General features: G+C 33.8%; 2 protein-coding genes across 4 annotated transcripts in view; one reads left to right on the top strand and one right to left on the bottom strand.

Moving 5' to 3' along the window:
• Positions 1–24,497, top strand: part of Septin11 (septin 11) — a 138,016-nt gene that overhangs the window by 95,382 nt on the left and 18,137 nt on the right. The window lies entirely within an intron of this gene.
• Positions 27–24,497, bottom strand: part of Ccni (cyclin I) — a 26,175-nt gene continuing 1,704 nt past the window's right edge. The window contains exons 2-7 of one of the 3 annotated variants that reach the window (XM_015499265.2): positions 18,548–18,704; positions 11,067–11,195; positions 8,021–8,095; positions 7,753–7,893; positions 7,212–7,442; positions 27–1,558 (exon numbers count right to left, since the gene is read on the bottom strand). In XM_015499265.2, coding sequence (XP_015354751.1) covers positions 1,118–1,558; positions 7,212–7,442; positions 7,753–7,893; positions 8,021–8,095; positions 11,067–11,195; positions 18,548–18,661 — 1,131 coding nt within the window. In that variant the 5' untranslated portion in view covers positions 18,662–18,704 and the 3' untranslated portion in view covers positions 27–1,117. Of the gene's footprint in view, positions 1,559–7,211; positions 7,443–7,752; positions 7,894–8,020; positions 8,096–11,066; positions 11,196–18,547; positions 18,705–24,497 lie in introns of those variants that run through there. The other 2 variants (XM_015499266.2, XM_048784814.1) reach the window with 2 other exon arrangements.

Raw genomic sequence — 24,497 nt, 5'->3', positions numbered from 1 at the left:
GGGGGGGGGGACTTCAGACACAAAGATTAAGGACAACTTTTTATTGCTTCCAGAGGCTTTTTATCATCAGTACATGGTTCTGGCTGTGATACCTTCTTCAGACTGTGAAGGGAGCTCAGGATCCAGAAGTTAAGAAAAACATAGGTATATTGGGGTGGGGGAGAGGAGAATAACTTTTATCAAGAAAGTCCTAATAGCTTAACATAAAAGTAGGGTACTAAATTCAGTTATTACATATTACAAGACTCAAATCATTAGAGCTGCCCCAATATCTAGACAGTCTCTCCTACTGATTATCAATGAGTAAAAACAAATCAGTTACAAAAAAAATCTAATTATAGGTTACATACATGTTTCTTTGGTAAGCACCGGGATATATTAACTTTATCACAAATTCTTTTATACAACTGTCAAAAATGCTTTCAACAAATCTGTCTTAATTACATGCCATTTCAAGCTTCACTTTAAACAAAAATGAAGTTACTTTGTTTTTAAACTCTAAAAATTGAAATAAGATCAAAAAATCATGTGGTAACATGAGAACTTTTTCCTACTACCACCTCTGATTCATATGGGATAATTCCAAAGTACCCTTTTCAGATTAACTGGAGTTGAATCATGAATTGTACATGGCTGCCATACTAAATTAAACTGGTTAAAAAAAAAAAATTCAGGGTTACCTATTCAGTGAAGTCAGAAGATAGAGATGAACATAAAATTTGTTAACTATTCAGTGGAGAAGCAAGCAAAAGCAATACAATTTAAATCAGGATGACAGGAACACAGTTGCTAGAGTTTTAGAACTTTTTCGGAACATTAAGGGTATAATTTTTGACATGGGGCAAACTACATTTTAGCAGAGAAAAGTGAAACTGGTATACTACAAAGAAGTTTTTTTTTTTTTTAACTTTTAAAAAATATTTTGGATCTTTTGTGTTTATAGGCCTTTAAAAAATTTAATTAGCTGCACAAGTAAATGAAATTAAAGAAAAAAAAGAAACTTTTTCCTGGCTCACTTCAAACCAGCTGGATAAGATACACAGCCCTCTACAGACTTTCCTGGTTTTGCATATTCTGATTCCCAGAACAGTCAACCTTAGTTTGCACTGAAAGCTAACTACATGACAGAAACAGGTTGCAAAGGTGGACAAGGGGAAGCATGTCCCTCTTGCCTTGATAAATCAGTGCCACACACAGAACCCACATTTTCAGAAGCACTATCTTCATTATAGAGCCGTTTGATTCCATCATAGAAATCATCCACTTCCATTTCCTCTACTTTGCGCTTAGCAGAGGTATGCTTGCACCCACTGACAGCTGGGAGATGGTAGAAGGCTGCTGTACCTCTGACTGGCACTTCTGGCTTGCTGTTGTCCTTGGAGAAATCTGGGTCTGAGACAGAGGAGGGATGTAATCTGAATGCTCCTTTGTCACAGGTCACCAGGGTGTGCTTGAGGGGACGGTAGACATAAACAGAATTTAGAGGCAGGGAAGACTGCAGAGTAGAGAGGTGATGTGCCACAAGCTCCCGACAGTGGATCAAGTGGGAGCTATCCATCTGGACCAAGGAGGGGGAAAAACAACATTGATCATTAATTAAAATAGGCTATTGTAATCTTTGCTGGCCACTTTTCCTTGCTGCATCCTCTTGTTCCTTCAGCTTTCTCTTCTTTTCCCACATCTACTTCAAACTTATAAATGCCTATGGCCTACCCACCCCATCTTAAATTGTGTCCATATCTAATGTAAATATTTCGGGAATTTAAATTCTCTTTTTTGTTTTTTTTGGGTACCGGGGATTGAACTCAGGGGCACTCGACCAATGAACCACATCCCCAGCCCTATTTTGTATTTTATTAGAGACAGGTTCCGAGTTGCTTAGCACCTCGCCATTGCTGAAGCTGGCTTTGAACTCGTGATTCTCCTGTCTCGGCCTCCTGAGCCGCTGGGATAACAAGTGTGACCCACCACACCTGGCTACTGGAACTTGAATTCTATATCTGCAATTATATGCTGAACATTTACCTGGGATCAAAAATCTATTCTCTTTTGTTCACTGCTATATAAGCAATGTCTTTTTGTCTGTTTGTTTACTTATCACATCCCTGCCCACCCCACCCCCAGTCTATTATTTTTGTCTACCCTTCACCTTACCCTTTTTGGCCTTTTCTAATGTTTTCCCATGAAGATCAAAGTAGAAGATAAATACAAAAGTCATTAAGAATTTAAGAAGAAGCCAGAGGCAAGGGGGAAAAAAATTGGGTGGGGAAGCTTATCTAAGAATTAAAACAATTTCAGTACCTTGCTTTAAAACTTTAGACACATTTTTATAGAAGACAGTAAAACTTAAAAATACTAGGCAATATCTTTGTTAATCTTTCTATTTGATTTGGGAATTTTGCTTATTCCTTTTTATCCTTCAGGATAGTTCAAGTATCAGTCCTTTTTTGAAGTCACACTTGATTCCAGCCCTCTGAATCCCCCAATTTATGGTCATCTGCTTCTATATCAAAGTATCATCATACTTTCCATATTGTATTAGAATAATCTGTTTGATCACTTAGCTTTTCCATTATAGACTAAAAGATCTCATATTATAAGCACTGTATCACATCACTAAGTTTCTAGTAGAATGCCTGTACAAGTAAGGCCTCTAAAAATCTTAACTGGGTAAAAAGTCTTACTTTACCTGTAATTATAGCACTGTCTAAATAACATACAACATCATATATATCTAGCTTATTCAAATTTCTCTAGTAGTACCCCAATGCCTACCAGAAATATCAAATAAGGAAAAGGAATTTAGCTTATTATCTATAATCAGCCCAAACCTCATTTTCCAGCCCTATTTCCTAACATATCCCAAATTTATGCTCTACATTCCTACCAAAAGGCCTGGTCTATTTATATACAATTTTCTCCCTTTCTTTCTTTATCCTGGCTTATCCTGTTTCTACCTGTGAAACTGCATTACCCATTGCCTCTAGCCTAACTAAACCCTATTACCTTCAGGAAGCTTCTTTTGAACATTTATCAGGGATCACTTAGTGTTGTGCACTCTGTAGGTATTTTGGACCTTTCTTAATAAGTGTTATTCATTCCTATATAACCTGCAGCATTTAGTATATGAGTGTCTTCAATTCTTTATAGTGAAATCAAAGGAAAATAAAACATTCTATAAGAACATATTTGGTCACAAAAATTAATTTTATCTCTAAATATATTCATTATATGTTAACCAGGAAAGGATGACAGTCTCGTGTTAGTCATCATGTAATACAGACATAAAATTACCTCAAACTGTCAGAAATAAAACATGAAAATGGCATTTGAAGATCTACTGTTTTGTTCACTGATATTTTGTCCCTACTTTGAAGAGCACTTGATAACACACCACTGGTAAGACATTAGCTAGTATTAGGAATTTATTTCCTTAAATAAAATAATACTTAAGATAGTCCCCCAACATCAAGCTTACTATTGTAGGCTGGGTCATATGTAGAACCCAGAGATGTAGAATAAGCTAGCCTATGGTGAAATACTGGGAAAAAAGCACTGGGGCTTCTGCCAATATTTTGAGCAGCTTATAAAAGAGAAGTACTAGAGATAAAAGAAATTGGATAGTGGGGAAAAAAGACTATGGTGTAGAAATTATTTCTAAAATGTTCCAAGTTTAACAAACTTGTTCTTTAGCAACTAAATGATGTGTTGCAACTCAGAAAAGCAAAATTATAAAAATATTAAAGCTTTGATCACTGGGCATAATACTATGGAAGAATCCTGAAAAATGATACATATATGTAGAAAGACTAAGTCACCATAATCGTTCTGTGTAGGGGAAAAAAAAGAAATATGGAATTGTTTTAGAAGTGAAGACTGGCAGAAAATAATAGCTAGAATGTCAGTAAAAGGAGACATAGTTCAGTTGGAAGAGTACTTGCCTTGCATGCACAAGGCCCCGGGTTCAATTCCCAGCAGAACCCCACCCCCAAATCAAACTAATACTATCTGTATGCGCTCTATCTTCCACCCAAGTCTCAAGGCAGTCCTCTGTCCAAAAGAACACATCAAATTAAACCTCTCATCTAGTAACAATCTGACCTTTTTCTAAAGAAAAAAATCCTTATTGAGATCCAGTGGCAAAACCAAATGTACATAATACTGAAATTTCCACAACTCTAGATACTAGACAAGTCCTCTAATGGATCTGTTAAAAACATTTAAAATGAACATTTTCTAATTACTTGGTGCCAGTAGAACCATTATTAATTTTAATGACTGTCTCCCCAAATCTTAATATGATGTATCCTCTGCCAGAAAAACAAGACTAATTTAGTTTAACAAGGAGATAGGTTAAGAAGCACTAAAACAGATTTCAGATATGTTACTGATGAGAAACAGAAGTACAACAGTATGACAAAGGGATAGGTCCAAATAGATTTGGGTTTGGTGGGCAGAAAGCAGCACTGAAAATACGTGCTGGAAGTGTGACCTTAGGCACCTTTAGGAATAACGAGAAGACTCTGGTGGGGAGGGTCAGCCTTTTCAATTCTCTACTTTAGTTTTAAACTAGAAAACTGACGAACTTCTTCACTAGAAATTAGGGAGATCACCACACTAATCTAGGTAGAGTTAACACCCTGAGATTATATAAGAGTGGGCCACATTAGTCACAGGGAGAACGTGAGCACAGCCATTAAACAGAGCAAGAAGAGAAGGGTAAAAAAAGGTTGAGCTGTCCCAGAGTAGAGACCAAGAGGCAGTACAAAATTTTGGCTTGGGAGGGGGAAAGGCCAGGAGGGAGAAGTTTTGCCTTTCAAACCAGAGAACACTCACCATACCTTGTCCCAAATGCAGAGAGGGCAGACCTAGTGATTGTGGCCTCTTCACAGCACAAAAATGTCTACAAATGGACCCTCCCCCTCAAACCTAGATGCTGGGAATCATGTCAGAAGTAATACTGGCACTGGGCTGGGGGCTTGTCTACTATATGCAAGATCCTGAGTTTGATCCCTAGCACTGCCAAAATAAATAATAATAATAATAATAATATTATTATTATTATTATTATTATTATTACAGGCATGATCTCAGTTTGATGCAAAAATATGCTATATTAGACCAGGCCTTGTCAAGGGTCAATTACAAAGATACTATACCTGATGTTCCAACCTGAACAAAGGTGAACTTAGCCAGATAGAACTGCTACACAAAATTCCAAAGTCTCTACCAAGTTTTGTGAGCTTACTTGTATTGGTTTATTATCTTCCCCATTGCAACTTGAATACTACATGTAGCGGAAACCTTTATTTCTTTTAAAATCATTGTTTTCCCAATGTGTAGATCATAGATTTCTCAATAAATGTTTGTAGAATATAATTGCTAATATACTCATATAATGTATATGAGAAAGAATGGAACAGTAGTGTTCAAAGTATGTCCAAACAGATTATAGAAAGGAAAACATTCTGATCAGTAAGGACTCTGCCCCCAATAGGTCTCTGCCCTGAATGCTTATTACAAAGGCCACTTTTCTACTCTATTCTGGGATTGTATGTATAAATTTTGTTATAAGGAGAAAGGCAAAGAAAAGGTTCCACTTCTAAAAGAAACTCTGAAAACCACTGGACTAAATTCTTTAAGAGTGGTGTGGTATGGAAAAAACACTGGTTTTTAAGTCTTTTTCACTAGTTAAGTTCTATGTGACTCTAACAAAGTCCAAAGTTCCCTAGAGTTGTAAAATAAAGGAGTTGATCTAAGAAGATCCTGTCAAACATCAAGTTTATAATACTCATTCAGCTAAGAAGAAAAGAAATTTCAGTAAACACTTTCTTCTTTTAGCCCCTCCCAAAATATACAAAAGGGAATCAGCGGATTCCCCAGGGTTCTTCAATAGAGAATAAGTTCACAAAGCTACAGAATTTACTCTATTTACAACATTCTTATTTATGCTTCAAAATCTGCTCTTTCTTTATGACAATAACACTTTACATAGCAACTTTTTTCTGTACTACCTTGGGAATAGACAAATAGGCCAATTCAGGAAGCATTTAAAGATAGGTCACATTCCAATAAAAAAAATAAGGTAATATAGGAGGTTTTCTATTAATGCCTATTCCCCAACTTCACAGTCCAATGTTGATGATTAATATTCAACTTTACTTTCCAACACCTGATGCAAGCAAAGTCAATTTTCTGGTTCATGCTATTCACTTGTATGGTAGTTTATGACAGTTTCTAAAACTCCTCACTAAATAGCAACTACCTCTTAGGATTTATTTTCATTACCCATTTAATTCAATGGAAAGAAACACTCAAGTTATTTCAATCTAAGATATGGTATTTATTAGAACAATGTATCTCCTTTATAAAAGGAAAACAGCCTGTTATACTACATAAGTAGTACAACAGGCTAATATATTGGTCTGATCATCTTTTTTATGAAAAGACTCAGTTCTTCTCTGCTCACAAACTACGATCCAAAATTCTCAGAAGGTAAGGTTTTAGCACTGAGATACTTCTTAAGTGTCTCCTAATTTCAGAGTGCTCATCATTAAACATCATCAATAATATCCTACCGAACAGCAAATTCAAGTATTATTTTTCTTTTATGTTTTTAAGCTCAGAATTTGTCTTCTAAATAAAATCAATATAACAAGTAAGAAAATGTACTGCTAAATGAGAATAAATAGACATAAAAAGTGAAAGGGAGTTCTTCAGTCTTTTATTTTAAGGGTAGGAGTATGGTTTGCAACAGATCTAAACTTGATGAATTCTACTTAGTGATATAATGAACCAATAAGGATTCCCTCCAAGTAACTGATAATATATAGCACTATTACTAACTTGACATTTGAATGAGAACTTTCTCCACTAAATCTTGAAATTTTGCTTAGATGGTTGCTGATTTATCAACCTACTAACAAACTAAACACAACCAAAGTTACTTTATATAAAACTAAAGGGGAATATATTGAGAATCTTCAGTTTTCAAAATTCTTAGATATTAAGTAACCTAGAAGGGTTGAAAATAATAATTAAAAAAATGCAAATTTTGTAAAAGAAAAAGACACCTACCCCACAAGTTTAAAGTGTATAACACTTTCTTCTTTTCTACTCTAAAGAATAGTTTACCTTTACAGATTAGAAATGTCTTATGTACCCCAATAAAATAAAAACAAAATGAATTCTATTTAATCAGACTGGCCTACCTGTGCTTTCTGAAGCAGTTCAATTGTAAGAGGAAGCCAATCAGGAATCAGTTTCTCCATTTCCAAACTAACCATGGCCAGAGCAAGCATGGATCCTTTGAATTGCAGAAGTTGGTTACAGGCCATACAGTGAAGTAGTTGTTTGGTAAGGACCGCCAAATGTTGAGATGGGCTCAATTTGGGCAAACTGAAAAGTATCTGAGGCCTAGTTGACAAGGCAATGGCATGGAACTGAAAATAAAAAGAACATTATTATTTTAATTTTATTTAAATGTGCAGAAAATTATGTATAAAAATTGATGTAATCTCCTCAGGTATTACTCAAGTTCTAAATTTGCAACTTTAGCTTCAGAGATTTGACATATATCATACTTCTAACTTTTCCTTAGCTAATTTCAAATAGTTTTCCTAAAAATCAGTACCAAAAAGAAAAAAAAAAAAAAGAGTGGGTAATCTCTTTCAAATTACAGAAAAATTTTGGGTATAATTTATATATTACATACATATTGAAATATGAAACTGAAAGACTAGGTATAGTTACAATGTGAAGAAAATCCAATGGTGTGGCTGTGTGAAGATCCCAATTCAATTTATCCAGAATAATTCTCTCCATTCTCAAAATTTCAGATGAGGAACACCCACAGAAACTGTCTCTTGCCAATACCTTTAGTACTGGAATTTTCTATCCAAAGAAAAGGGGAACAGGAAGAAGACAGAAATAAATTCACGTTAAATTTTTGTCTTGGCAAACAAAAGGCAAGTTAATAAGAGAAAAAAGAGAAACAACTAATCTTGAAAGGATTTATTACCTCATCCTCTTCAACAGTCTTGGCAGCTAGGAAAAAACAGCTGATTGCAATACAACTCAAGTATTTTGGGTGGGCCTAAAATTTTGAAAAAGGGAAAAAAAAGCACCTTTAGTAGTTTTTTAAAGAGTTTAAAGTTTGAAAACTAAATATGCTGACTAAATATGCTGAGACAAGTACACACAATTCTATAGAATTCAATTAATTCAATTTCTATCAATTCCTTTCTAGCTCAGAGCTAACTTAACATCACAACCTTAGGCATGAGCTATTCTATGGAAATAAAATTATTCCACTATTGAAAAGTTTAGTCAGTTAGCTTATAAAGTCAATCTCTACCCAGCAAAAAGCTTCATTTTACAAGAATTTAATAATGTCCCCCAAATTTAAAAATATATTTGTGTATGCATACATACTTTTAAAGTTAGATAGCCAAAGAGAATAAAACTAACAAAGTATTAATAAGATAATATACAAGGTATTATGGAAATTAAAGAAAAAAAATATAAAAGACCATAGTAACTAGCATATTCCAAATGCTTTAAAAAACTATGATGCTAGATAAGTAGAAATTTTCTAATTCCTTGCACATATGCACGCGTGCACACACACACAAACACACACATACCTACTTCGTAAGAAAGAAAAGGCCCTAAAAAGACATACAAGATTAGTGGTAAAAAAAAAATCTTTCTTGGGTTTAACACAAAATGACTTGAATTTGCCTGTTTTCCTATGTATAATAAAATAGGCTCATGTTCAAGGTGTCTGCCAATGCAGCACCAAAATGCTATTTTTATTAATTCAAACAATTTAGCCATATTAAATTCAAAGATGTTCAAGTTAAATAACATACAAACAGTATGACCTGTTTAAACACTTATTTTAAACTGATATAAACATACCAATGTTTATATTATGCTTCCGCATAAGTGGTGCACAGCCTACAGATCTTTCAATCCTTTGTTCACAAGAGAAATAAAACATGGTTCAATACTATAAACATTTGAAAATAATTATTAATCAGAGCTTTAGAGTTAAAAAGTCCTGTCCAAAAATAATATCATGTCTATCAGGTTTTCCTTTTAAAGTTGAGAAACTAGTCTCAGAGGTTAAGGGACATGACACTGGTAATCTAGAAAGTAAATTTAATTTTGTTGCTAGGACAGTTTTCTATGGGTTCTTATTTCTCCATGTATATAATACATAAAACCCTCATCTCTGAAATAAACTGAATTCTTTACAAAGATAAGAACCTAACAACTCTAGGCAAACACTACTACTTCTAAAACAAGGGTACCAATAAAAAATTTATTAATAAAAAGAATCCCAATTTTTTAAGGAAACATTTTCATTTTATTTTTATGTGGTGCTGAGGATTGAACTCAGTGCCTCACGCATGCTAGGCAAGGGCTCTACCACTAAGGGTCCCAAGCCCCCAATAATGTTTTTTAAAAAACATTAGTTCTCAGGCTGATTATATATATTACAATCCATCTATACAGTTTATTTTGAGCCCAGGGCTTTGAGTACACTAGACAAATACACCACTACTGAACCCCATCCCCAATCCAGACTTTGTTGTTGTTGTTGTTCTTTTTAGATATGCTGACAGTAGTTTTTTATTATCTGCAGTGCTGGGGATTAAACCCAGGGCTTCATATGTGCTAACAGGCAAGCATTCTACCACTGAATTAAATCCCTAGCCTCTCCTTATTTTTAAGGGTTTCACAGTGATTTCTGCTGCTAGGATTGAGGCTCCCTTCACTACTGCAGCCCTTTTATGGTTTTTGTCTAAGTGTCTTTAATTTAAGCTACATTTTAGACTATTTCAATATAGATTAACCATACATAACCATCTGTAAATACGGTTATTTGATGTTAACATGATTAAACCTAATAAGAAATATTTAAAAATAGGATTATATTTGGAAAAATTATTTCTAGAATTTCCAAAAATGTGTTTAAAATCTTCAGTAAACCTAAGAATTTTTTATGGTAGAAGTCGTAAGTTCATTACCAATTTTGAAAAATATGCAACCCAAGAAAGAATGCTAACTTTGAAAACTGAACTTTCTATGGAATTACCTGTGAAAGAAAGGTTAGCTATAGTAAAGGGAAAGGGAAGAGGGTAAAGACAGAAGACAGAGATAAATAACAGCATTCTAGCCGGGCGCGGTGGCACACACCTGTAATCCCAGCAACTTGGAAGGCTGAGACAGGAGAATCATTTGAGTTCAAAGCCAGCCTCAGCAAAGGTGAGGCGCTAAGCAACTCAGTGAAACCTGTCTCTAAATAAAATACAAAATAGGGCTGGGATGTGGCTCAGTAGTTGAGTGCCCCTACATTCAATCCCTGGTACGAAAAAATAAATAAAACCCACACTCACATATACACACAACAAAGTCATTTTATGACCTCTTTACATCCCCAAGTATGTTTCTGGAAAGTATTTACATATTGTCCAGGAAAATCACAGACTATGCATATTTAATAAATAAGAATGACAGAGAAAAATGTGCAAAAAACTTATTACACTTTTTTAAGTCTGATTAAACTGTCCACCTCTAGTACACCAACATGTTAGAAGATGGCTAGACACTCTGCCAATGCTATATGGTTTGTACTAAATAAAGAGATCAAAATTTCAGCAACTTGGGAGGCTGAGACAGGAGGATCCCAAGTTCAAAGTCTCAGAAATTTAGCAAGGCCTTAAGCAATTTGGTGAGACTCTGTCTCAAAATAAAAAGGGTTGAGGATATAGCTCATTAGCGAAGACCCCTGGGATCAATCCACAAAAACAACAAAATTTCATAGGGTAAATATGAGTTATGAGTATTTGTAGCAAAAAGAGTACAATTAGACACACAAAATTTTAAAAACAATAGAAGACATTATATCTTGACATGAGTACATAACATCATTATCCAAGAAAGTTCTTCATTTATACTTTATACCATGTATACCAATAACCTGTGGTTTAATATCTAAACTCTCAAGGAAAAGTTATGTGTAAATATTAAATATTATTAAATATTAAAATTTTTACCTTTACAGTAGCTAAAAATCTGTCCAAAAGACTGCTAGCAAGAGCAAATGTTTCTGGGTAAAGGTTGAATTGGTACTTGAGTTTGGCCAGCCATTGAATTACTTCATCTCTCTGGGATGGGGAAACATTCTATAAGGGAATAATTAAAAAATAAATAAAATTAAAAGACAACAAAGTGTTAGTTACCATAAGAATATAATTTAGAATTGTTTCTCATAAAAACTTCTGTTTTTATTACAGAAATTACATTTGTACAACAAAAATGTCTTTTAAGATTACTCAAAATCAGACTTGAGATAGGTGAAGATAAAACTTTGTGTACTGGTTATTGCATTAATATCAATACCAATATACTTTTACTCTTTATTAAAATCTTTACTACATCACTTCAACAGGTATCTACATTAATTAATGTTCAGGGAATATATGATTTTAAAATTTAAACAAACTAATATCAATTGACAGTGATTTTATAATTAAATTTTCCCAATTCTTGAGAGTAAGAATGAATTTCTAAGGCAGTAAATAGCTATTAACTTATGTTAGGAAGCATAAATGGACTCTGATAACAGAATGATAGCACATTATAAAATAAATCAGTAGTAATAAATGTTAGGACAACAAATAAATTCCAGTTAAAGATGATGGGAAAACAATGAAATAGAAGTTGACCTGAACTGAATTATTACTGGTAAAGACTGCCATAAACACAAACATTTTGCTTTTGTTTTAACATCCCTACATGTTTTTTTGTTTTTTTTTAACTCCCGAGGCTTAATTTTTAGAGGGTAACACATTCTAAAGCAACACTGATTTAGATACTTACTCTTTTGAGTTTCAGTCATTACTAAACAACAACTAGTAATAATCTAAAGCTAAATGAAACGTCCTTATGAGTACCACTCCTACAAAAGTTAAACACAACAGAGTATGTGGAAAAGACTATTCTCAGTAAGAGTGAGTTCCAGACAAGTGGAGATAATACAAGCATTGCAGTCTTTATCACTGTTTCATTTCATCAAAATCTTTTAAAAAACATATTATTTATCTCATTCCTTGATCCTTTAGTTGTCAACTTTATGAAATTTATTCCTTTATAATACAAAGATGCATTAATAGCCATTAAACACTATATATCTAACAATGTATCTCCTCAAAAAGGAATTTTAGCTGTGACTTCTGATTTTTCTTGGCTTTCTCTAGTGTTATGGGGGAACATATGGCTTGCTGCTCATTATAATTTCTGCCAATGCATCTGCTAGTTTCTGTTCTAATTTTATTCCAACTCCTCCTCCTTGACTTCCTGTCACTTCACTTTTTAGCTTTGGCACAACAAAGTAAAGTGTTCCTTTGTGTCAGCCAAACCAATTTATCACACATAATTTTTACACCTAATTCTAAACTCAATTATAACTAATATTTTGAGGTTAACTACCACATACACACTTTTTGTTCACTTACCTTTGGAATGACCCTGCAATAACGCATTAAGAAATGCGGAGAGGTAGGCCATAAAAAATGTCAATAAAATATGGAAAGAGGTATGATGAGGTTGCAGGGAAGGGGACCTGGCCCAGTGTAGTAGTAAAACAAGAGCTTCTTGTGATAACACATAATTTGTAACTTAAAAGTGAGGGGACAGGGTGATCATTGTAGCTGCAAGAAAAGGAGTCATGGTGTGGAAGCCTGTGAACTTTACTCTGAAGGATAGAAATGATATCAACCTGAAGGCAATAAAATTTTAGTTAAACTCCTCAGACTTGCAAATCACATCAAGGTTGACAGAAGAGATTCCTACAAATCATTCTTAAGAATAGTCATATCATTCTATGAAGAAGGGGAATAAGAACTTAAGGTAGTTCATGAGACTAAAGTTATGGGCTTGATGGGTTCTTGCCACACGCATCAGAGTAGCAGGGGAATTTATGCCCTAACGACTGTTGTCTGATATCAAAGTGGAAAATGGAATAAGGCCATTATTAATACTCTGAGAAAGGCTATCCCTATCACAAAGAGTCTGAAAAGGGCAGCAAAACACCACTGTCTGGAGCTATGGTTTCTCTAGGTAAGAGAAAGATATACAGTCTTGCAGTTAGGACCCGGATCAAGTATCTGTTAACATGGTCCTTAGTTCTATAATAAACCATATTTCTATAAAGCCCCGCTTTTCTAAGATCTAGTTCTACTCCTAAAGATTGCTGGGAAGTGAAAGCAGTCAAAAAAATTTCCAAAGGAAATTAACCATTTAAGAGAAGGAAAAGCAATATCAAGTGAGCCAGCCAAACAAATCAATAAAAATAAATTCACAAAAGCAGAGGTAGGTGTTTAAAGGAAGAAAAAATAATTCTGAATAACAGACTAAATTAAATAATATCATTTGATATTTGACATTAAACAACCAAAAGTTTAAGTAGTATCACAAAAGATGACATAATACAACAGAACAGTTATATGGAAATTACCATACTAAAGTTAACTAAGTGATTTACCATATAAAGCACACATACAGAATGAATACTAATTTTCTCCTTATCTACCTTTAAGCTACCTGATTCTCGGAAGACAATAAAGAATTTATGAAATATCATATAAGAATTTACCTTTTAAACATGATAATCATGAAAAGAGATCATAATAGGACCAAGAAAGCATGTCATCATTAGCCAAAATTAGTAGCAGCAACCACAGAAACCCAGTTTAATAAGACACTCTTACTGAAGTAATACTAACCTTAAGATCACTTTATCAAATCCAATTCAAACGTACTAAAACCAGTAATATTACAAAAAAGTAAATTCCATTAAGTAATTCTATTTCCATTCATCTAAATAAAGAAAGGATGAAAGAAAGGAGGAAATGAGCAAACTAGATAATATTTATTGGTTTTATCAATGGAACTTTTATATTTTCTTCTTTCCATATGGATTGCTCAAACAAGGTTAAGAGAATTCAGTAAGGTGGTTGAATAACCAGTCTCAAGGAGAATTTACATTGTCATCAACATGGTAAAACAGACTGCTATATTTCATAAATCTATATTTGAAGAATAGTGAATTCCACAAAGAAAAGTAGAAAGCAAATAATTGAGTAAAAAAAATTCTAAAGAAAATCTATACATAATTCTACATGCTGCAGGTCTTTTTCATTAAATATACATCCTGCTCAACTTTGAACTCTAAAAGGTTGGCCATTATCTCTTAAGATTAAAGTGCCGTCCCTGAGATATGGCATACAAATCCCTCCATCACCAATCTTTCCAGTCTCATATACTTTCCATCATTTTCTGCCTTAAATTTCATGCTCTAATAGTACTTCTATTTGATTCTTCCTTGCTCTTGCCAGTGCTCCTGTGCTAATAACATTGTTCCTTCTAGTTGGAACACACACCTGTCTTCACTTCACCTGCTTTATATCTTTCTATGCTATTTCAGTGGTCATTCTCTACCACTTTTCCTGATAACTCAAGAGCTAAGTACCCTCCTGTGTTTTCACAGCATCTCATTACACCTATTGTGTTCAATATTTTTTTTAATAATAGTTGTGTTCAATATTTTTAAAAGATTATATTTCTGCTTTTAGTTATGATTAAGTAAGTGGCAGCAAACCTACACCCCAACTGAGAATAACTAGAAAAGCTGCTACAACAACCTATTTTTAAAAGGTACCGGAACTACTGGAACAACTAAGCCACGAGGAGCCAAGATTCTGGAGAGGGAGTAAACAAAAAGAGATGAGTAGACATTCTGTAGTTTTCTTTAGGATGTTTTCCTTTCCCAAGGAGGGCAAAAGACTAAAACTAACAGAGCTTTCAGAGTTTACAGAGCTAGAGTCAAAATTTGAAGATTCGATGAGCCAAGAACCTAGTGGGGAGTGGTCAAAGATCTGTATGCCATTCTCAGCTGATTTTCCCCCTTTAAGACAGTTTTCTGAATGAAATACTGAAGGTAGACACAGGGAACTTAAATGCTAAGCAAAAAAACCCTGAAAAGCAATCATGAGTTTAGAGGACAATTTAGCACCCTTCAGGAGGAAGAGGGTCCTGGAACAAACTAAGCTCTCAGCTGGAACCAACAGATTCACTCTAGGAATTGGGGCAAACCAGAGATAGATAAAACTGTATCCGACTGCAACCCAGGCTCCATCAGTTCAGTCCCTCCTCAGAGTAAAGTGTTAGCTCTCTAAAAGAAGGGATTGGATTGTCAATTGAAGTTTCAGCAATTTATATAACACAATGTTCAACATTAAATAATAATTATTAGGCATGACCAAAACAAGAAACAAATTTTTAAAATAGGCAAAAAGACCTAGATTTTTATCAGAAAAGTTTTAATATAAGAAATAAGAGTAAAAGGAGAATAGATGAATTTACACAAAGTAGAAAGAGCAAATAAATAATTTTAAGAAAATAAGTGTACAATAAGGAAAAATCAATAGAACTGAAAGTCTAATTGGCAGATCTTTAGCAAGACTGAACAAGAAAGAAAAGCATAAATTGTTAATTCAAAAATTTTAAAAGCAGCACCATTATGAGGTCTTCAGATGTTAAGATTATGGACAAATTCACCTAAATTTGAAAAATGTAGATAAAGTGAATAAATTTCCTGAAAAACATAATTTACTTAAATTGAAAGAATAAATGAATAGATGTCAGGCCTAGAATCTCTATTTTTAAGAACCCTTTTGGGCAATTCTGATACACTTAGCACCACATATAGCCCAGTGATCAAAGCGCCTGTGTTTTAAAAGCCAGATGTGGTAGTGCACACCTGGAATCCCAGAAACTCTGGAGGCTGAGGCAAGACAATCCAAGTTTGAGGCAAGTCTCAGCAACATAGCAAGGCCCTAAGCAACTTAGTGAGACTCTGTCTCAAAATAAAAAATAAAAGCAGCTGGGGATGTGGTTCAATCCCCAGGGAATTTTTTCCCAGTACAAAAATAATTTTTAAAAAGGGCTGGGCAATGTAACTCAGTGTTTCACTACCACATGCAAGGAAATTCACAGTCAAATCACTAAGAAATTATTATATTCTATCATAAGTACAGAAAGCTGTAAAAGCACATAGAGAAGGTGATAGGTGTATATAGTCTTGCCTGACCACAGTGTCAGTAAGTATTTGTATCACTTACTGGGAGTAAGTGAAATTAAAAGAGAATTGAGAGAGAATAACCTCAAAGTAGAGTTTAGGTGGGGAAAAGGAAAAAAGGAGAAGGAAACTAGAGTAAACAAGCATAAAAGGAAGCTTTGAAATATTCAATTTTTCCATTTTTATTACCAGCACTTCAAAAAAAAAAAAAGAAAGAAAGAAAGAAAGAAAACAAAAAAAAAGTTGAAACAGTAGAAAAGCCAAAGCCAATCCCTGAGAGTAGCAGAACAAAGGAATTAGGAGTAAAATAGTGTTCCTGGGGGGTTACTCTGGCAAGTAGGTCAAGCACCCTTAGCTCTTTATATCCACAGCCCCTTCTTCCCTATCCCCACCAGACCAAGTTCACCCAAATTTTACTAATAACTTCTACTTGGCATTATTTAAGGAAATTCCTTAAGAAGTGGGTTCCTCCTAGAAGTTTTAACACTGTACTAATGTTACCTTGCTAAAATTTGTTAAATCACCTATAGAAATAGGCCAGATTAAGTAGTAATACAGCAACAACTGCCTTCAAAGACTATGTGTTAAAGTTTATGATTACCGAAGTCAGGAGTGGTAGCCCGCGCTTACAATCCCAGTCCCAGCTACTTAGGAGACTGAGATAGGAAGACTGCAAATTTAAGGCCAGCCTAGGAAATTTACCAAGACCTTTTTTCAAATAAAAAATTAAAAAGGGCTGGGGTTGTGGCTCAGTGGTAGAGTGCTTACCTAGCATGTGTGAGGCCCTGGGTTTGATCCTCAGCACCACATATAAATAAATAAAATAAAGCTATTGTGTCCACCTTCAACTAAAAATAAAAAAATTAAAAGGGCTGGGCTGGGGATATAGCTCAGTTGGTAGAGGGCTTGCCTTGTATGCACAAGGCCCTGGGTTCAATCCCCAATACCATTTAAAAAAAAAAAAAAAAAAAAGGGGCTGCTGGTGTAGCTCAGAAGTTCAATTCCCAGTACCCCCCCCAAAAAAAGTTTATCTTTTTTATTATTGTTGGTTACATACAGGCTCTAGGATATAGGAGGAGAGGGAAGAAAGGTAAAGTTCTAAAAGCAACAGTTAAAAGACTATGAGGCTCACTAGCATGTCATAAAATACAAGCAGGAATTTTTTTCCATTGTTATATGCCCAGTTTATAGAATAGTGTCCAGAATACAGCAAACATTCAATAAACATTTAAAGAAATCTAAAACTCACACATACAGACAAAAAATTTTTAAAAAAGTATAAAGGTAAAGGTTTGAATTGTAACTTATTAGCTAAAGTCTTAAGCAAATTAAACAGTATTGCTTATTTCAGAGGATTAATCGCTATGTTAAATCACAGCATATACAAACCAGCTGCGGAGGCTCACGCCTGTAATTCTAGGGGTTTGGGAGCCTGAGGCAGGAAGATCTTGAGTTCAAAGCCAGCCTTAACAACTTAGTGAGGCACTTAGCAAATCAGGAGACCCATCTCTAAATAAAATATAAAAGAGGGCTGGGGATGTGGCTCAGTGGTTAAGCACCCCTTGCTTCAATCCTCAGTATCAAGAAAAAAAGAAAATGATACCATATGTAAATATTCCTACCACAGAAGATACTCATTCAAGTCAATTAATCTTCAATTTGCAAAATGACAAATAAGAAACAGTAAATGCAGAACATATTTCTTCAGCTTGTAGGAAATAAGAAAAAGATTACAATTTCAATAATCTTTTGAGTGAACAATAACACAAAAGGGTCTTAGATATTTGTCATTTATTCATTCACCCATGCATATTACAAATTTCTTGCTATTCTATATCCCAAGCACCATGCTAGATACTAGGATTAAAAAGATGTATAACACATCTTATATAATCAACTTTTGAAATGAATACTCTTAATAGTTATTTGCTTAAAAAATAACATAATAATTTTATGATATAAGTATAAAAATCTCTCAAAGATATACAGCCAATAGTAATTATGAATTTAGCTGGCTATTTCCCAAGAGGCTTCCAATATTGGGTTACCTGAGTTCCTCACTTGAACTCCTTACAAATACTGATAGATTTTTTGGTTCACTAAATATAATGTAATAAATTTTGTTCTACCTGTAAGTCTAACTGTAAGCCTAGAAGTAAAGATATCTTACTGTTAGTCAAACCATGAAGAAAATGAATGACATAACTATCTTCTTATAGCTGTAACTCAGAAAACAACAAAAACAGTTTAATTCTTGTTTCAGGAAGAATCAAGGAGATGTGAGCATGTTCTTAATGGTACATACTTATCCAATGCAGTGTCAAGAAATTATTATATATATGCACTAGTGTACTTATCTCTAATAAAACTCATCTATCTAAACAGAGAAGTCATTACCTGATTTGTAGATATTTTCGGCACATTCACCTTCCACATCTGGGCTTCCCTAGAGATTGCCTTTTCCAATAGGAAAGACAATCTCTGGTTTTCCAAAGATCCTGGAAACTTCATGATATCCTTTGGATCTGCCTGCCACCCAGCCTGATGTAGCTACCTATAAAATCAAATATAAATATTGTTTATTATTTAATTACAGAATAAGTGTAAAATGTATATATATGTTGATACTTATTAAGTAACTCATAAAACAAATTAAGAATGTTACGAGGTAATATAGATTTTACAGCTCTTTTAAATATTAAAATGTTACACTAATAATCAGTTATCTGAAATGTTCTCAATTTCAATCTGAAAGTCAATTATAGAGAGCAAAAACATGGCCATGTAATTGAGAGCCCAAAAGTGATGATCTAGATTTTTTTTTTTTAAAGAGAACTACAAAGTTTTGTGACATAAAACTGGATTAAGTTGAAGAATGTGAAAAAAAAATCATCTAAATTGGAAAAAAATATATAATAAAGTAAGTATAATTAATGCCATAATATTTACATAGCAGTAATAATGAAAATATTGAATACAAATTAACAAACTTGATAAAATGTTTTGTAGTATGGTATAGGTAATAAGTGTGGATTTTGGGAGATGTTAGAATGAGAGTCTTATACATTTCATAGTAGGAAATCTATTAACTGTATCTGAAACTGGATGCCAGCTATGGTGGCACACCCCTGTGATCCCAGCAACTCAAGAGGCTGAGGCAGGAAGACCACAAGTTCAAGGCCAGCCTCAGCAATTTAGCAAAGCTCTGAGCAACTTACACCCTGTCCCAAAATGAAAAGGGCTGGAGATATAGCTAAGTGGTAAAGTGCCCCTGGATTCAATTCCCAGTGCCAAAAACACAAAAACAACAATATCTAAACTGGCATATCAAAAAACAGTAGCAGGGCAAGTTATCAGAAAACATGATATTAAATAACAGGAGAAACAGGTAAAGGTTGAAAGGAGTTAACCTCCAGAGAATGAGGAAAGGTCAAGAAGACTTTCTGCAGGGATATTTTTCATTATAAAAGTCTGGTAATTATTTGACTTTTTAAAAACTATGTACCTGTATCATGTGCTTCAGATTCGTATTTTAGAAATCTTTAACACAAGAGAAGTTCCAAATTTTTATAAAATTAAAAAGTTCGAACAAAAAGCAAACCTCTTACTTCCACATTCTACATACCCAACTCTAGCTACTATCTGTCATCTTTTACATTAGTCATTTCACACACTCCATTTCCTTGCCACTAAACTTATTACAGACTACCTCCATTTAACTGGATTTTTTCTGTTTGCTTCTTTAAACTCTCGAGTTTTGGGAAATTTTCTATAATGATGAAGCATTTTCATACTAAGAAAAAAGGAAAAGAAATTATACCTATCCTAAAAGGCTCAATTCAAAGGTTAATTTCTTCCAAGAATTCTCTTCTTGATTCTCTAATCAGATGTGATTTCTTTCTCCTTTGAAAGCAGCTTTCCACTATCTCCCAACAAAATTATAAGTTCTTTTGAAGCCACATCTACCAATTATCATCTTTTATACTATGATATAAATATTATACCCACAGCAGAGTACTTTTGAAGAAAGAAGGACTTGACAAATGGTTCTAGTTTCAACCACTGGAGGCAAAAACAAAAGCATACAACAAAACCAAAACAAACATACCCAAATCTAATTTCTCAAGTCAATCCTTCAGATGTTGGAAGGCTGCTATCATGCTCACTGGCTCATCTTTTTCATAGCTGAAAAACTGTTTAATGATTCCTCACATGACATTTTGGCTCTTCTAAATTAGCACCACTTTTACACTACCAATTCAGATAAAATTTATGATCAATTAAAACTTTTAAGACTTATGCAGGTATACTATTAGGACAATTCCACCTCTCCCTGCTCCATCTCTGTATGGCTTTTTGGTAATTTGGGGGTTGGGTGGAAGGGAATATATGCTTGTTCAGGACTTAAAAAGGATTTTTTAGTTTTAAGTCATCTTGTTAGATTCAACCCATTGTTGCATTTTGCCAAGATGTTTAAGATTCCAATTTTATTGCTTTGGTGCTTTTCTCAAATCTTCCACAATTTGATGAGCAGGCTCACTATAATTTCATCTAAAGCAGATAGAAGTATTAGCCTTGGAACTGTAGTATAAGCTAGATAACCATCTGTCAAGATATATTTAAAAGAGACACTAATATTGGATAGAGATTGGACTTCATAAGCTGTAAGATCTCTTCCAAACCCAATTTTAGTCCGTAGTTCATAAACTCTTGTCAAACCTCAAATTTAAGTAATTTTTTCATGCCATTAGCTATACCCAACAGGATGGCTCACCAGGATCTGCCTTTTAAACATACCCCAACAACTAGCTGCCACTAAGGACTTTTCCCTTACAATGCTTGATTTGAAAATTATTTTCAGGAGGTATAGATGAGGACAGAGAGCGACAGAAACATGTACAGAAGAATAAAACTGGGCTCAAGGAATTCCTAGGCTCTGATCTCCTATAGTGAAGGCCCTAAGACATTTAAAAGGTAGATGTTCTAACGACTTTTTAAAAACAATGGAATCTGATCAAAGAAAAAAGTCCCAATCAAAAAACACTTTTGAGATAAGTGAAAATGAAAACATAACATATGAAAACTTATAGGATGCAATGAAAGGAGTGCTCAGAGGGAAATATCTGAAAATATGTTATACAAAAAAAAAAAAAAAAAAATCTCAAATCAATATAGCCTAACCTCCCACCTTTAGATAATGGAAAAATAAAACCATAGCTAAAGCAATCCAGAAGCAAAGAAATTACATTAGAAGAAATTAATGAAGTAGAGAATATTAAATATAGAGAAATTAATGAAAGTTGGTCCTTTGGTAAAATCAAAATGGCAAACATTTAGCTAGTCTTACCAACAACAACCAAAAAAAAAAAAAAAAGATAAATCAGAAATTAAAACAGGATATTACTATGTACCCTACCTTACAGAAATAAAAATCATAGAAGAATTTCATCAACAACTATATACAAATACATTAGGACAACTTAGAAGAAATGGACAAATTCCAAGAAACAAACTTCGAAAACTGACTTAAGAGCTGAATAGCCATTAGAAGATAGAAAAGCTACTAAGAAAAAAAAATCCATGCTCAGATGGCTTCACTGATTAATTCTACCAAACATTTACAGAAAAAAAAAATGCCAATTTTTTTTTTTTATGAACTCTTCCCCCCAAAATAGAAGAAATCTTCCCAACTCAATTCTATGAAGCCCTGCTACCAAAACTAGATAAGCATAACTAGAAAACTCCACCTGAATAAGATGCATAATTCCTCAACAAAATACCAGCAAACTGAATTCTGTAACATAAAAAGGATTATTATAAACCATAACCAAGAGGGATTTGTCCCACAATCCAATATTGGCTCAATGATGAGAAATCAATTAACATAATACACATTAATAGGAGAAAAATAATATTTCTTTGCTCACACTAGGAAAATGTAACAAAGGGAAAAAAGTTAAAAATTTTTCTTAAAATTTTTAAAAATGGTACATAAAAAATGCAAGTTTTAAAAAAAAATGGTTAACTGTAGAAATGTTCCAGATTAAATGAAGCTACAGAAAAATAAAAGTACAACACCTAGCCTGGACTGGATTCTGAATTGAATTTTGTACTGGAGGGAGACAAATGCTATAAGGCTCATTAATGGGTCAAATGACATTAAGTGGAATATGGGCAGTAGATTATACAAAATTGTCTTATCAACTTGAAATCTACTGAAATTAAAAACTGTACTGTGGTTTGTCAAGAGAATATCTCTATTCCTAGACAATACACACTGATCATTTTAGAAGTAAAAAGTCATAATGTATGCAATTTATACATGGGGGGAGATAAAAACAATAAAATGAAAGGTTAACAGGTGAAATCTGAGCAAAAGATGTAAGTTTTAAGTTATTTACAAATACTGTAGAAAAAAGAAAAAAGCACATAACTTATGAAAATACTTAAATTAGTATTTCCTTTTATAATACTATTAAGACAGAATTCATGATATGGAGATACCATGGGCTTCGTTTTTCATTTTTACTGACAATGTACCAGCCTATTTTAAAATGTGCAAAACAGATTATTTAAGTCACATGAATAATGAATTCTGCTAAGGAATAAAATACACTTAAAATACAATTTTAGTTCTTTTAATAAGAGCTTTATAGTTATATCTTGTTTATATATGCCTATTCTTAGTGCCATGCAGAATAGTCTCTAAAAACAAATATAAATTTATATATACACATATGTACACATAAGTTACATATAAATTGTGTACCCCCCTTACACAAAATGCTTGGGGCCAAAAGTGTTTTATTTTATTTTTTGATTCTAGAATATTTGGATATACATAATGAATTTGGATGGGGTCCTAGACAAAACAGGAAATTAATTTTAAATATAGTCTGAAGGTAATCTTATATATTTTCCAGTAATTTCACACATGAAACAAAGTTTCAAGGTATGTAATTTTCCATTTGTGGTCTCAGGTCAGCATGCAACAAAAAATTTTTGGACTTTGAAGCATTTTGCTTTTTCAAACCAGGGCTGTTCAATCCGAATTTGGGTAGATATATTCCACACAAAATTAATTTTGAATTTTACATTCCTCCTCCTCCCATTCTCAACTACTTCTACTATATACTGTTCTCCACACTTACAAACAGCCTAATTTCTGAGCTACTAATTCATAAAATGCTTATTGAACAGCATGAATAATATTACACTCAGGACCACCTACTCTTCTGAGGAAAAGTGCTGCACAGTACTGGGTATATAATATAAACAACTTCATTAATGTATAATTATTGTGTTTATGATCATAATACCAACTCTAATCCTGTTACTGATGCTGACTCCTGAATCTTAGTTCCTCCTCTGAAAAGTGTGACAGACTTGACCCCACAGAATCTCACATTCTAATACTCCCTCCTTGACTTTATACAACAGCAGAAACAAACCACAAGTTAATTCCAAAATCTGCTCTTTGCATACACTATTCTTTCAACTAAAAATCATCTTCTCAGGCTTACACTCCTTCATAAATTACTATCAGTCTGTGAATGGTACCCTCTGGAATGGCCCAGTCGCACCCTACTTTCCTACATCGGCACTTGGGCACAATTCTACTTCTGCATTTTATTCATTGGTTGGTAGGCTGTCTCCTACCAACCCTTAGTTCCTTGATAACAAAACTCTGAAGTTTAGTACCATAATAAATAATAAGCTTATACTTGTTAGGTGCTTACCAAGTAAAAGCATTGAGTGTTTACTATTTGGCCAGCTACTGTTCAAAGTATATGCCATATTAACTCATGTAATCCTCATACTTTATGAAGTTGGAATTATTAAATCCATTTTAAAGATGAACAAGCATGCACAGAATGGTAAATACAGTTCATTTGAAAAGTATTACACAATCAGGGCACAGCCTGTAATCCCAAAGCAGCCTGCCTGGCCAGGCCATCCCCCCACCCTGCAGATGGTAGGGTCTGATGCAGGATCACAAGTTCAAAGCCAGCCTCAAAAACTAGGTGAGGTTGTGGCTCAGTGGTAGAGCACTTGCCTTGCACATGTGGAGCACTGGGTTCGATCCTCAGCACCACATAAAATAAATAAATAAGTAAAACAAAGGTACTATGTCCATGTTCAACTAAAATAAGAAGAAAAAAAAAAAAAAACTGGGTGAAGCCTCAGCAAAGGTGAGGTGTTAAACAACTCAGTGAGACCTTGTCTCTAAATAAAATACAAAATAGGGCTGGAGATGTAGCTCAGTAGTGGAGTACCCCTGAGTTCAATGCCTGGTACCAAAACAAAACTTAAGGAGACCCTAAGCAATTCAGCAAGATCCTGTTTC

The sequence above is a fragment of the Marmota marmota genome, unplaced genomic scaffold (genome assembly GCF_001458135.2).
Source record: "Marmota marmota marmota unplaced genomic scaffold, marMar, whole genome shotgun sequence".
Classification (NCBI taxonomy): Eukaryota; Metazoa; Chordata; class Mammalia; order Rodentia; family Sciuridae; genus Marmota; species Marmota marmota.
The sequence above is the reverse complement of the archived record's forward strand: the minus strand, read 5'-3'. Positions and strand labels throughout refer to the sequence as shown.